At 41.0% G+C, this 12,449-nt stretch overlaps 2 protein-coding genes and 1 long non-coding RNA gene across 3 annotated transcripts; 2 read left to right on the top strand and 1 right to left on the bottom strand.

Moving 5' to 3' along the window:
• Positions 1 to 3,376: 3,376 nt before the first annotated feature.
• Positions 3,377 to 6,174, bottom strand: LOC133706858 (uncharacterized). Its single transcript, XR_009844754.1, has 3 exons — positions 5,238 to 6,174; positions 4,606 to 4,684; positions 3,377 to 3,642 (listed from the first exon to the last, which is right to left on the bottom strand). It is a non-coding gene; the product is annotated as an uncharacterized LOC133706858 (long non-coding RNA).
• Positions 6,175 to 7,660: 1,486 nt separating this feature from the next.
• On the top strand, positions 7,661 to 9,567 carry LOC133706589 (early nodulin-75-like). The gene is made up of 3 exons (XM_062132119.1): positions 7,661 to 8,686; positions 8,825 to 8,896; positions 9,055 to 9,567. Exons 1-3 carry the CDS (start codon positions 7,729 to 7,731, stop codon positions 9,348 to 9,350), a joined length of 1,326 nt encoding a protein of 441 aa, XP_061988103.1. The 5' UTR covers positions 7,661 to 7,728; the 3' UTR covers positions 9,351 to 9,567.
• A 282-nt stretch (positions 9,568 to 9,849) lies between these two features.
• LOC133745940 (developmental and secondary metabolism regulator ve-1-like) lies at positions 9,850 to 11,580 on the top strand. Its single transcript, XM_062174100.1, has 4 exons — positions 9,850 to 10,659; positions 10,795 to 10,866; positions 10,982 to 11,194; positions 11,288 to 11,580. Exons 1-4 carry the CDS (start codon positions 9,924 to 9,926, stop codon positions 11,383 to 11,385), a joined length of 1,119 nt encoding a protein of 372 aa, XP_062030084.1. The 5' UTR covers positions 9,850 to 9,923; the 3' UTR covers positions 11,386 to 11,580.
• Positions 11,581 to 12,449: the final 869 nt, after the last annotated feature.

The following is a 12,449-nucleotide window of genomic DNA, read 5'->3' as shown; positions in this document are numbered from 1 at the left end:
ACTTTTTTGCCCTCTCCTTCTTTCTCACTTAGAGGGAGAAATCATCCTCCACCAGCCGGACTTCGGTGACCAGCGGCCGACCGCCGACTCCGGTGACCGGACTCCGGTGACTAGTGGTCGGCCTCGGACTCTGGTGACCGGTGACCGGAGACAGGAATCCGGCGACCGGGGACAGGAATCCGGCGACCGGGGACAGGAATCCGGCGACCGGAGAATACCCAGTAACCATATTATTGCCCCCCAGTAATCATATTATTGCCCCCCAAAAAACATATTATTGCCTCCCAAATATCATATTATTGCCTCCAATAATCGTGTTATTGTCGTCCAGTGAATTGTATGAACTCCCAAAACCAAAATGAATACACTACAGGCACAATTGATCAATTTATAATCATATTATTGGCTCCCAATAATCATATTAGTGCCTCCCAATAATCATATTATTGCCCCTCAATACAAAGTCCAATTGTCTACTGCCTCCCAATAGACCACCAAAAATGCACCATTTTGTAGGATTCACAGATAATTTGACTTTAATACACTGAAAACAACATGTAACTTATCAAAACACCACACTATAGTGATCCATGTCCCTCGTATCAAAGTCTACTGGGGGCCAATAATGTGTCTACTGCCCCCCAGTAGACCATTAAACAAACCCCACAGTTACATTTCAATCTCAGGATATCGGAAAAAAAAAAAGTGTTATGGGCACCCAGAAATTGCTCTGGGCACCAGATCAGAGCGACTGGGGATGAACAAACTCGATATCCGACCGGAGCGCCTAGATCTTGAAGCTTTGGGCCACGATCTTCTGCTCCAGCACCAAGCACCGCTGCCCCATTGCCCCCATGCTCGCAAGCTTCAATGCCAGATCCTGAGACTTGCAGCGCTGGCGATTCTTTCTCCGCCTGAAAACGAATCTGGAATTGATTAGGATCGGTGGGATGGTAGAGCAGATCATGTCTGTTGGCCGGTGATGGTTCTTTTCTTGCTGGCTGGGGGTTAGGATCGGTGTGTCGGCGTAGATTCGGTGGTGGATTGGAGTTGATGGGATTGTGGTGACGTTGCTTGGCTCGGCGCAATCTGGCCCGATATGGGTTGGATCCGATCGGAATTTTTCGATCTGCGTCTGGGCTTTTGATTCCGGCATGGGGAAGGGAATGGTTGGAGACGGTTTTCCACTGCGTTGCGGGGATGGAATGAGGTTGACGATGTTCCGGCGAGGAGAGAAGGAAAGTCTACGGTGAGAGAAGAAATCGGTGAGAGAGAGAGAGAGTCTGAGAGGATAGAGTTAAATAATAGGGGGCAAAATTGTCTCTAGATGTTAGATTGGGTAAATGGGGTTAAAAAACTCTTGGTGGAGTAAGTGGGCAATGTTCATGCTGAAATTGGGTAAGTGGTCGCGGCCCCTTCCTTTTAATCAGGGCATTCTTATGTCCATTATTTTTCCTTTCTGGTATCAACTTCCTAAGGAAGATATACATAAATGAGTGTCAAAAAAAAAAAAAAAAAAAAAAAAAAAACATAAATACATAAATGAGTGTCGTAACTGATATCCAAACTAATCGTTTTATTTTCAGTCATCAAAAAAAAAAAAAAACTGATATCCAAACTTGAAATCTATTGTGCAACATCTGAATTACATTATTCCTTAACCCTCATTTCTAATAAGCCCTTGGTTTCATTGTCTCTTATTATAGATTAACTAATTAGGTCGGATGTAATAAGCCCGCACCATTATATGCTGCTTGTGGGTGTGGAGGCACTGCCCCGGCCTATCGATAAGTGCCATTAGATACTGCTTAATTAATTGTAGTGCTTGACGATGCAGCAATGGCTTGTTGATAACCGTATGCTGCTTGTAAATGGAGCGGTTATTAGAGCCGATCTAGAGTTAGTGTTATAAGGATATATTACTTGTGCTCATCGATCAAAGTAACAAGACCTAGCATGCAAGAGGGTTCAAATTTCAAAAGCTAGTGATGAAATCAATAGAGAGCTATACACTCCGCTTAAAGCCATCTACTCTTACAACTATATATCTATACTATTACTAAGAGAAGAGAGTTTGTCAGCCAAAACAGAAAAATTTTACCAAAATATCCCTCAAATATTAAAAAATATTTGAACTGAAATATTTGACAAAATGGTCAATTCGCAAATAAAAGAAAAACAAAGAAATTTAACAAAAAAAATCAAAAATCAAAAATAAAATATATGCAGCAATTTTCTCCACAATCTGTGGAATAACTTCCCACTTAATTATCCACATCCATAGGGTGTGTTTGGAGTCTAGTATATATATATATATATATATATATACAGATCCTATCCAGAGCGGAGTTCCGCTTTGAAATTACGAAGTGAACTTCGAGTTTTGGGTCGCTTTTAAGTCGCATATCCACATCTCGACCGTTCAGTTTTTAGGTACTAGTGTATAAATCATCTCTGCAAGTTTTCAGCCAAATTGATGATAGTTAAGGTATCTAACTCGCTTAAATCAATCGATGAACTGAATCTGTCCAACCTGAACCGTATTAGCTTTAAGGCAGTTATCAATGCCTTAACGATCATCAATTTGGCTGAAAATTTGCAGAAATGATCTATACACTAGTACCTAAAAACTGAACGGTCGCGATGTGGATATGCGACCTAAAAGCGACCCAAAACTCGAAGTTCACTCCGTAATTTCAAAGCGAAACTCCGCTCTGGATAGGATTTTATATATATATATATATATATATATATATATCGAAGATAGAAGAGCACAATTGCTCCCTGTCCCCTCTTTACAACTATGTTAACTAGTTATAACTTATAAGCGCTATATATATAATTTTTTTTTTTTTTTTACTTTGTCAAAGGGAACTCAAGGCTTCATAAGCTCAAGATAAACCTTTTCGGCATCGGAGTTCAAACCTAGGTTGGGAGCACACCCAATTAGGCAAGAACCACTAGGCCACTTGCAGTGGTTATATATATAAAAGTTTGCAATGCCTTAAGAGGGGTCTTCATCAAGTGGCGGTTTAGTTTCTTAATTAGCAATACTCGAGTTAAACTCTAGAAGTTGACTTGCCAGAGGTAAGTTGCTCGATAATTAGCTAATGATTGTTTAGATAATGAAACACAGGCCAATTGGATATATATAATTATCTCAATGACTAAGCAAGTTCGTAGAAGTAGTTGAGTACGTAAATTAATATTGTGACTTTCTCAAAATACTTTTTTTGGTCAAATTCTGGATTTTGTTTGATGGTTTGCTAGCTCATCAAAATCTCTCTGTTTTCAAAGGCAGAGAGCGGGTTACGAGTTTTGCTTTTCCTATGGGAATTATAAGTCACACCCTTTCTGTCACGCCCCGAATTTTGAATAATCAATTCAAATCCGAAACATGAATAATAACAAATTACAACTAACATCCTGAATTTTTTTCTCACAAACAACCACACTTCACAACTCTCAAATTTACAATAACCCAAATCCTCAAGTTATTTATTACAGCACACTCCCACCAAATCAAATTGTAATGCTCAAATGAGCTTAACTCGCCTCACTATTACAATTGCTGTAAAACTATAACCATTGCTCTAACCGCACGATCACCGTCCTGGTTCTCCTGTCCTGTAGGATTACCCGCTACACAATTTGAATAGTGTACCGGGAGTTGCAACAACACAAAACCCGGTAAGCTTTTTACAGCCAGTATGAGTAAACAAGAAAGAACTGTTGATTTATTAAATTACAATTCAAGTAAAATTCAACAGTATTACGTCTGCAAAGAGACATCAAACCACTCATGGAAAACCACAAGGAATACATTTTCACAATCCTCAAATCACAATACACCACACTGGTCCTGCAAACACCCAACCCACATAACACCACTCTGGTCCATCCCAATAACACGTTAGAGCTCTAACCACATCGCTACCAGTCACCTTGGCCTAGGTGCAAGTAATGCGACATACTTCGGTTAATAATAAACCGTCGCGCTTTGGACATCCCCGTCCTCAGCACCATATACTTCGGTTAATAATAAACCGTCGCGCTTTGGACATCCCCGTCCTCAGCACACAACTTCGGTTAATAATAAACCGTCGCACCTTGGACATCCCCGTCCTCAGCACACAAACACTCCGGTTATCCTTAACCGTCGAACTTCGGACACCTCATCCTCAGAACCCTACATTCTCTAACTCTATACATCCTCCAATGTAAATCATGAATATTAACAAGAACTCATCAATCATGTTCATCACATATAAATATGGTAAGTCACATGTCAATTCATAATAATTTAATCATCCCAATTCCACACTCTTCAATGTCACATCATTCCCATATAATCACGTAAATATATATATACGTAATTATCCGCTCAGGGATAATCACTATTACCAACTATAGTTCACATGCAATAAAACCGAGAAATTCATTTGTATAGTAAAAATCATTTTACTTACCCATGGACCGTAGTTGATCAAGTCCATATGATTTTAAAACAAATATTTATTCCATAAATATTTTCACGCAATTACAACAAAATAAGGTAATTAAATTTATTCGGTTCGTAATATGAACCACGTGAGGTTTACTCACCTCTAAATTCCCGCTGCGTCTTCTTAACAGCTCAAAATACAATTTCACGAATCGTCCGCCAAATCAAACCGTCGATCACCTAATCAAACATGACCTTAACTTAGCCAATAACTCAAAAACATAATCAAACGACAATCCAACGGTCGGATTGAAATTACATGATGATCCAACGGTCGGATCCTCACGGATCGCCTTCCTAATCACTGTTTTGCATTTATACGAAGATCCAACGGTCGGATCTTCGCCCATGACCACACAAAGCCACTGGGACAGTCATAAGATCATCATATCAAAACTACAAGTCCATCTGACGGTCCTAACTTCACAGATCACAAATCTAACGATCGAAATCGATCTAAACTTAAAAATTCATAACTTAATCATACGATATCCAAAAATTGCGTATAATATATCGAAATGATCGTATTGAAATATAGAATCTGAAAATGTACAGAAACCATATTTTTGATCCCCGGAGGTGGCCGGAAAGGGCCGCCGGAGTTAGTGGCAGAGCCGCCGCCGACCACCACCAATGGTGTCGGGGCCGGGCTGCTCTTCTTCCTCTCATCATGCTTGACAACTTTCATAACTAGCACGAAGTCTGAAAATGACCGGAAGGGGTCGAAAATTACCTTGAACAGTATGAAGGTGGCCGGAATTTTCCAGAAACCGGCGAGAAACTGCAGAAAACGGCGAGCTCCAATTCGACGTAAAAACGTCAATTTAAGGCTTCGATTCCTTCTGAAGAGTTGTTAAGAAACTCAAGAAGAACTCACTGGTTCAAGAATCACAGAAAAATATGGTCTGTAGCTCGAGATATACCGATCGAAAGCTTCGGTGGTCGGAAAAATTCCAGAATTTTGCAGAATCCGGCAAGGCTCGATTTCGACGTCAAAGCTTCAATTTCAGGCCTCGATGCCTTCTAGAGAGTTGTTAATAACATCAAGGGGAACCCACTGGAAAAAGAATCAATCAAAACGATGCACTACAGCTCGAGATATCTTGATCGATAGCTCCGGTCTCGTTCTTGGTTGGGTTTGACTTGCAGCCACTGCTACGGGCCACGCCGCCGTGTGAGGCTGCTTCTGGGAGTTTCAGGAAGTTGAGGCGAGCTTGTGGATGGATTTTGGTGAGGATTGGTGACCGGTAGCTTGAGATATCAAGCTTGTTTCCAAAACGAGCTCAAACCGGGCGGAGCTTCCCGCCGCCGCTGGTGGCCGTGTCACGGTGCAAGGCTGCCTCTGGCAGCTGCGCAAGGCTGAGACGAAGCAAAAGGAAGTGGTTCGACGCCGTTTGGTGGCCGGTGGAGGTAGAGAGAGACCGAAGAGCCTTTGCTCTGTTTTCGGTTTCGGTCGAGCGAGAGAGAGAAAGAAGAAAAAAAAAGAGAAAAAGAAAAAGAAGGAAGGAGACCCGGAGGAAAGGAAAAGGAAAAGGAAAAGGAAGAAAAAGAAATTTCTAAAAGAGAATCCGAGGAAAAGAGATTATAAAAAGAATCTCATATTTCCAAAATTCGTAACATAATCGTACGAACTCCAAAAATTTCGTTCGACATATGCACGCGATCATATCGACGAGCTCTACAACTTTTATGAATGAAGTTTTTCCCAAATTCCGTACGTAGAAAAGTCGATTTTTCTTGAATCGCACAATTCGAGCTTTTGTTAAAACGAATATTTCGAAACTTCGATAATTCAAAAAGTTGAATTATTTCGGGTAATATTCGTGCAAAAGCACTTTAATCAATTCGCACAATTTCACGAGACGAAATGGAAAATTGCGGGTATTACACTTTCCCCTGTATTTAGAAGATCAATTTAACCTTAAGTATCCTTACTCATTGTTAACAAGCCTCACATATAAGGTCTGACATTAAAAAATATAGATGGAAATAGTGGATCAGAAATGAACAAAAAAAAAGAAAAAAAATTAATGTCAAAGATATATCGATGTGTGTACAGATCTTTTAATTAAGAGATCAAGTGGCCAATTGAAGGCAGCAAAGGCTGAAAATGTGTATGAACGGTACATCACGTTCTCATCACAACTTTCTTCCATGCAGTATTGGATCCAAAACTATCCCTATTGTCCAATACTAAAGCATATATCCACATAATGCACCTCAAATTTCATTGATAGAAATAATGAAATGTGGAATAATGTCAACTAATATGGAATCAGTCAAATATTAAAATCCCACTTGGGTAGGGTTGGGGCTAATGATTGATCGATTAGATAATAAGTCAACTGGTCCTGAGCCGCTTCTTGAGCCTAATAAGAATTTAACTAATACAAAGTAAACCCTACAAACTAGATAAACACCCTAAACTTAGCTAATATCTGAGATCCAACCCAAATTTAGCTAATAGGTCTCAAAAAAAAAAACCGACTTTAAGTAGAGTCTGGCTTAACTCCCATACCGGAAATTTGATCAAGGGTTGAAACCTATTATGCCTACCAAATAAGTAAATAAGCCAGAGTCTAATCGAGGGCCGGAGCCTATTAGCTAATGCATCCAACCAAGTTTTGTCACACTTCGAATCATTGCTAGCTCAAGTTCCAATTTCCTGCCTTACTAAATAAGCCAGAGCTAATCAAGGGCCGTGCTAAATAAGCTAGAGTCTACCCTATGCAGCATGCAAAATATCAATCAATGGATCTAGGTAGGTACGGGACAGCCTTTTGCTGTTTGATTTCCAAAGAATCTAATGACATATATTCTGGTCAAAGCAAACCCTTCCCATCCGCAATATATTCCATGAACATAATGATCACACACTACCACTACCACTCACCACGACTTTCCCTCCAGAAATTGAAGTAGTCAAACAATTAATCCCATCCTCGATCTCAGACAGATATACATGCATGTATATATATAGTTTTTGTCAAGTGTTACTTAAGATTCCTTAGTTTTTGATTTGTAATAACAGATCGTTTGACTACAATTAATCCCACAAAAACCAAAAGTCGTAGCCAGCGAATGTTAATCACTTGCTATTACATACCCTAGTATTGGTAGTATATAAGTTGTATGGTGCACTAGTCTTTTCATCCCGCAGCTAGCTAGCTCAACCTTCCTCTCTCGAGCTCTCAATTAATAAACGAAGAGTACGGTAGAGGCTAATGGAGGATGATCATCACACTCCAGATTATGAAGATCATCATACTCCAGATTACGAAGACCACCCCCACGATGAACAACCTGAAGCTCATGTGGAGGTACAAGTCGAACAATATCAATATCAACAAGTAGCGCTTGAAATTAGCGACAATAGTGGAAACTACGACCAAAACCAGCAGCAGCAACAACAACAACAGCAGCAGCCACAACCTCCACCACAAGGAGGCCAACAACAACAACAGTTCTTCCAGCAGAAGCAGCAGCCGCCGCCGCGTCAACCATCTTATCAGCCGCCTGTACAATTCCCACCACAACAACCACCACCGCGGCCGATCCAATACTTGGCTCCACAGCCGCCTCGCCCTGTGCCATTCCCTCCTCAGAGCCCACAAAACCAAAACTACGCAAACCAGCCTCCTCCTCCAGGACCTCCACAACAGTTCCCACCACAAAACCCTCAGTTTCAAGCTCAACAGCCGCCTTATCAGCCACAGCCACCTCAACAGTTTCCACCACAGAATGCGACCCCTAACCAACAAAACAACCCTTTTGGACAACCACCTTCTCCGGCAAAATATCCTCCGCAACCACCTTCTCCGGTGAAATATCCTCCACAACCACCATCTCCGGCACAATATCCTCCTGCAGCAGGTTCGTCTCAGCCTCCTCAAGGCTACAATGACATTCCCCAACCTTCAAAGCAGCATCAGGCGCCGCCTCCGGTGCAAGTGGGCTATAATAAGCCTCAGCCACCCCAACAGTACCACCAGCAGCAACAATACCAACCACAACCACCACAGCAGAATCATTATGCGGCTGCTCCTTCTCCGGCTCAAGGAGTTCCGATGCAGGCCCCTTACGGGCCGCAGGGAACGCCTATGACTATGAATATGATGAACCCGATTGGCACTGAGGCTTGGAAAACCGGGCTCTTTGATTGCATGGATGATCCTAATAATGGTAATTATCATCTTAGTTCCTCTAACCCTGTCCATTACTTATCTAACCACTACTTCCTCACGATCATTGATATTTATGATCGCACACAAAATATATGTGAATGAGGTTTATGACTCCAAATGTGTTGTGACATTTCAGCTCTCATAACGTTATTCGTACCATGCTTGACTTTCGGCCAGATAGCAGAAGTTGTGGATAATGGCACTACCTGTAAGAGAAATTCCATCAAATATAGTCATGAATGCTTCTTTTACTTACAACATTAAGGTCTTCTTGTATCATTTCAAAAGATTTCAAGTGGGATATATACACTACTAATTAATTAATTACTGCCTGAATTAATTCACTAATTGTGTGACGTACTGCAGCATGTGGTACGAGCGCATTGCTGTACGGCTTGGTTGGAGCGTTCATCGGAGTGCCATTCATAATGTCATGCACTTATCGCACGAAGATTCGGAGCAAGTATGGGCTAGTTGAGACCCCTGCACCTGACTGGGTCACCCATTTGTTTTGCGAGCCATGTTCTCTTTGCCAAGAGTACAGAGAACTTAATTTGAGAGGGCTAGACCCTTCTATAGGATGGCAAGGAAATGTGGCAAGGGCAATGCAGCAGCAACAACCTAAGATGATGACGCCTCCAGTGAACCAAATGATGAGGTGATCAATCAGTTGATACTGATCGAGTGATCCGTTCAGAAAGTTTTTAATTTCAGCAAATGTTCATGCCTCAATTAAGCTTAGATTTTTTTCTGTTTTTTTTTTCATGTGATGTTTTCAATTACTAATAAGGTGGATGCCATGTATGAAAATGTAGTGGTTCATCCTTGTAATATCCTGAACGGTTTGCCATTTTTCATTTACTTGAATATTATAGAGTGAAGGTTTTTTTTGGTAATGTATAATTTGTTTACAAAATGCTTAATAGATAAGTTCATTGAATGATTCAAATTTGCAAGGCTGGGACATTAGTATCTCTCTTTGGGCAACAGGTTGGATATTGCTAATATTTTTTCCTATTATATTCTAATTATTGAAGTCTTTGGTGGAGTCTTTGCACTGGTTCTCACCGCACAAAGTTGCGATTGTGGGTTAACTTTACCGTGTAGAAAGCGAGGGGCTGTCCTTAGATCTCTCTTTTGTATATAAAAGAGGTGCTGGGGTTGTTGACCTTTGGGTCTATTGATGCTGTAACCCCTCTTCCATCCACAGCATAGGACGTCCTGGGGTTGAACTCATGGGACGTCCTGAGGCAGATCATGATCATCAAGCATCAAGTTCGAATCAGGCATTTCATCAAACAGATTGCGAACAACATTCCGAGAAGCCTGAACACCAAGTTTTGCCTCCAAACCCCACTCATTGCCAGACCTATGTTTTAGGGCGTCCGTCTGGGGCAGAGAATGACGATCATCATCAACAACAAGAACAAGTCCAGCCTACAGAGCACATTGCACCTCGAAACTCCTCCGCTGATTCCCAAGAAACTCAAGCAAATCAAACGCATCAACAAGAGCCGCAGTCGCCTTATCACCACAATGTGCACTACTATTTCCCAACGCCGAACCCCCATCATAGTACTAATTTGACATTGCATAATTTTCCTAACCAATATGCACCACGGGGCCAAGTACCCCAATTCCAAGCAATGCCTCCAGGTTTACGGCCATATCCGACCTTATATCCTTCTCCTCCTCCTCCTCCTCCTCTTTATCATTCTCAACCTTTAAACAATTATAGTGGATCACAGCATGTACAACAAGTAGTATTGCACCCTCCTCCGGCTGCCTACAATTATCCTTCTAGTTCTAGAAACCCCCAGCCCTGTGTAAATTACAATAATTTTGCAGCAACTGGTATACCCATGATGCAAAATGTACAATACCTACCGCTGCTGATGCCTCAGTCCGCTACCGGCGAGGGTACTACTTGGAAAACAGGGCTCTTTGATTGCTTACTTGACCCCCCAAATGGTAATATTTCTATCAATGGATTACTTCATTAGCGGTTTTTTTTTCCTAGCTATATATGCAGGAATAAGACTCATGAATGTTTCTTTGTCGAAAAAAAAAAAAAAAGACTCATGAATGTTTCGTTGTATATTTCAGCTATAATGACAACGTTATGCCCATGTTGGACGTTCGGTCAGATTGCAGAGATTGTTGATAACGGTCAAACCTGTAAGTCTTTTGCATTTGAAATCATCTTCATTGCTTAACTAGTGCAATTACAATGAGTAATATTCAGATTGATCTAATTCATGGCTCATGTTCATCTGTTGTGCTACGCATACAGCCTGTAGTTGCAATGCTCTGATATACATGGTGATCTGGTGTTTCATCATGGTGCCATGCTTGTTGTCATGTACATACCGAAGAAAACTGAGGAACAAACTTGACCTGCCCGAGAGCCCCGGTCCCGACTGCATCATCCACTGCTTATGCGAGCTGTGTGCTCTCTGCCAAGAACATAGGGAGCTTGAGCTCAGAGGCCTCGACCCTTCATTAGGTATGTTTTATTAGCCTACATATATAAGTTATAACCCGCTTTGCATACAGAAACCGACCGGAGGTGTTTCATATGATAATATTGTATGTGCAGGATGGGTAGGAAACATGGAGCAACTTCAGAGGATGCAACAAAAGAGACAAGGTACAGTGGTTGTTCCACCAATGACTCAAAGAATGACGGGCTATTGAGAAGGGCAAATTTTGTGATAGGTGTCTGCTCATATCAGCATTATCAACATTATACATGGTCTTGTTGGTATATTATTTGCATGCTTTACGTTATGGGACGCCTTTTTGGCAGTGGCGGAACTAGGAATTTTACTTTGAGGGGGTCCGAGTCTGGACTAGATTTATAATTTTAATTATTTATTTTAGTTAACTATACGTTAAATGTAGCATTTTTGTAGATTATTTTTCATCACGATACTCATAAACAAAGAATTGAATACTTTAGAGGGCTAAATCTACAAAATCTTATAAAACCATATCTGTTTAATCGAGCATGAATTTCTGAAAATTTAGTTCCACATCATTGTAGTCGCAGACTCGAAATAAAAAGTAGAGGCACAAAATTGACAGAAAACTTCTCATTCAAAACCATTAAAAACTCTAACATCTATTGCATATTATATATTTTGTTTTATTAATCTAACCAATTGTTAATTATTTTTAGTTAACCAATTTCAATTCAATAAATATTATATATACAATACTAATCAGGGAAACATTTATGATCTATCTATCTTTCTGTCATTGTTTTCTTTCTCTTACCTAGCAAGTGGCACGTGGCACTTGGTAGTGTGGGATTGGGTTTGGGGGAGGAAGGGAAAGGGAGGGGGTCCATGTATTGGATAAAACAATTTTTTAAAGCTTTATCAGTGCAATGCTTGGTATTGAGCGTGTGTCTGTCAAAAACTTAGAGTGATTCTTGCGTGGGTCAGCCGCACCGCCACGTGGTGCGGCAGGCCAATCATTCCCCTAGAAGGGGGGTATTTTGGGTATTTCACATTTAAAAATCAGGGACAATTTCGGAACAAAGAAAAAAAATTCTGAGATTTGATTGGACAGCCGCACCGTAGCCGCGGCTACCCGCACCTAAGAATTGGCCAAAAACTTAAGGAGGGTCCGGACCCCGCCGGACCTAAACATAGCTCCGCCCCTGCTTTTTGGTAACACATGCACTTATTTCCTAATTAGGAGTGGTAGTCAAGAGGGATGAATGTGAATACAAGATATTTTGTTCCAGTTATCTC

This window comes from Rosa rugosa, chromosome 4, assembly GCF_958449725.1.
Source record: "Rosa rugosa chromosome 4, drRosRugo1.1, whole genome shotgun sequence".
Lineage (NCBI taxonomy): Eukaryota > Viridiplantae > Streptophyta > Magnoliopsida > Rosales > Rosaceae > Rosa > Rosa rugosa.
Note: the sequence above shows the minus strand (reverse complement) of the source record. Positions and strands in the feature narration are given on the sequence as shown.

What these genes read in the sequence shown, in the direction of transcription:
- LOC133706589 (XM_062132119.1), top strand. Translation starts at nt 7,729, where the DNA reads ATGGAGGATGATCATCACACTCCAGATTATGAAGATCATCATACTCCA. An exon ending in CATGGATGATCCTAATAATG is followed by an intron (nt 8,687 to 8,824) that starts GTAATTATCATC and finishes GTGACATTTCAG; the next exon opens with CTCTCATAACGTTATTCGTA. An exon ending in TGTGGATAATGGCACTACCT is followed by an intron (nt 8,897 to 9,054) that starts GTAAGAGAAATT and finishes GACGTACTGCAG; the next exon opens with CATGTGGTACGAGCGCATTG.
- LOC133745940 (XM_062174100.1), top strand. Translation starts at nt 9,924, where the DNA reads ATGGGACGTCCTGAGGCAGATCATGATCATCAAGCATCAAGTTCGAAT. An exon ending in TGTTGATAACGGTCAAACCT is followed by an intron (nt 10,867 to 10,981) that starts GTAAGTCTTTTG and finishes CTACGCATACAG; the next exon opens with CCTGTAGTTGCAATGCTCTG. An exon ending in AGGCCTCGACCCTTCATTAG is followed by an intron (nt 11,195 to 11,287) that starts GTATGTTTTATT and finishes TTGTATGTGCAG; the next exon opens with GATGGGTAGGAAACATGGAG.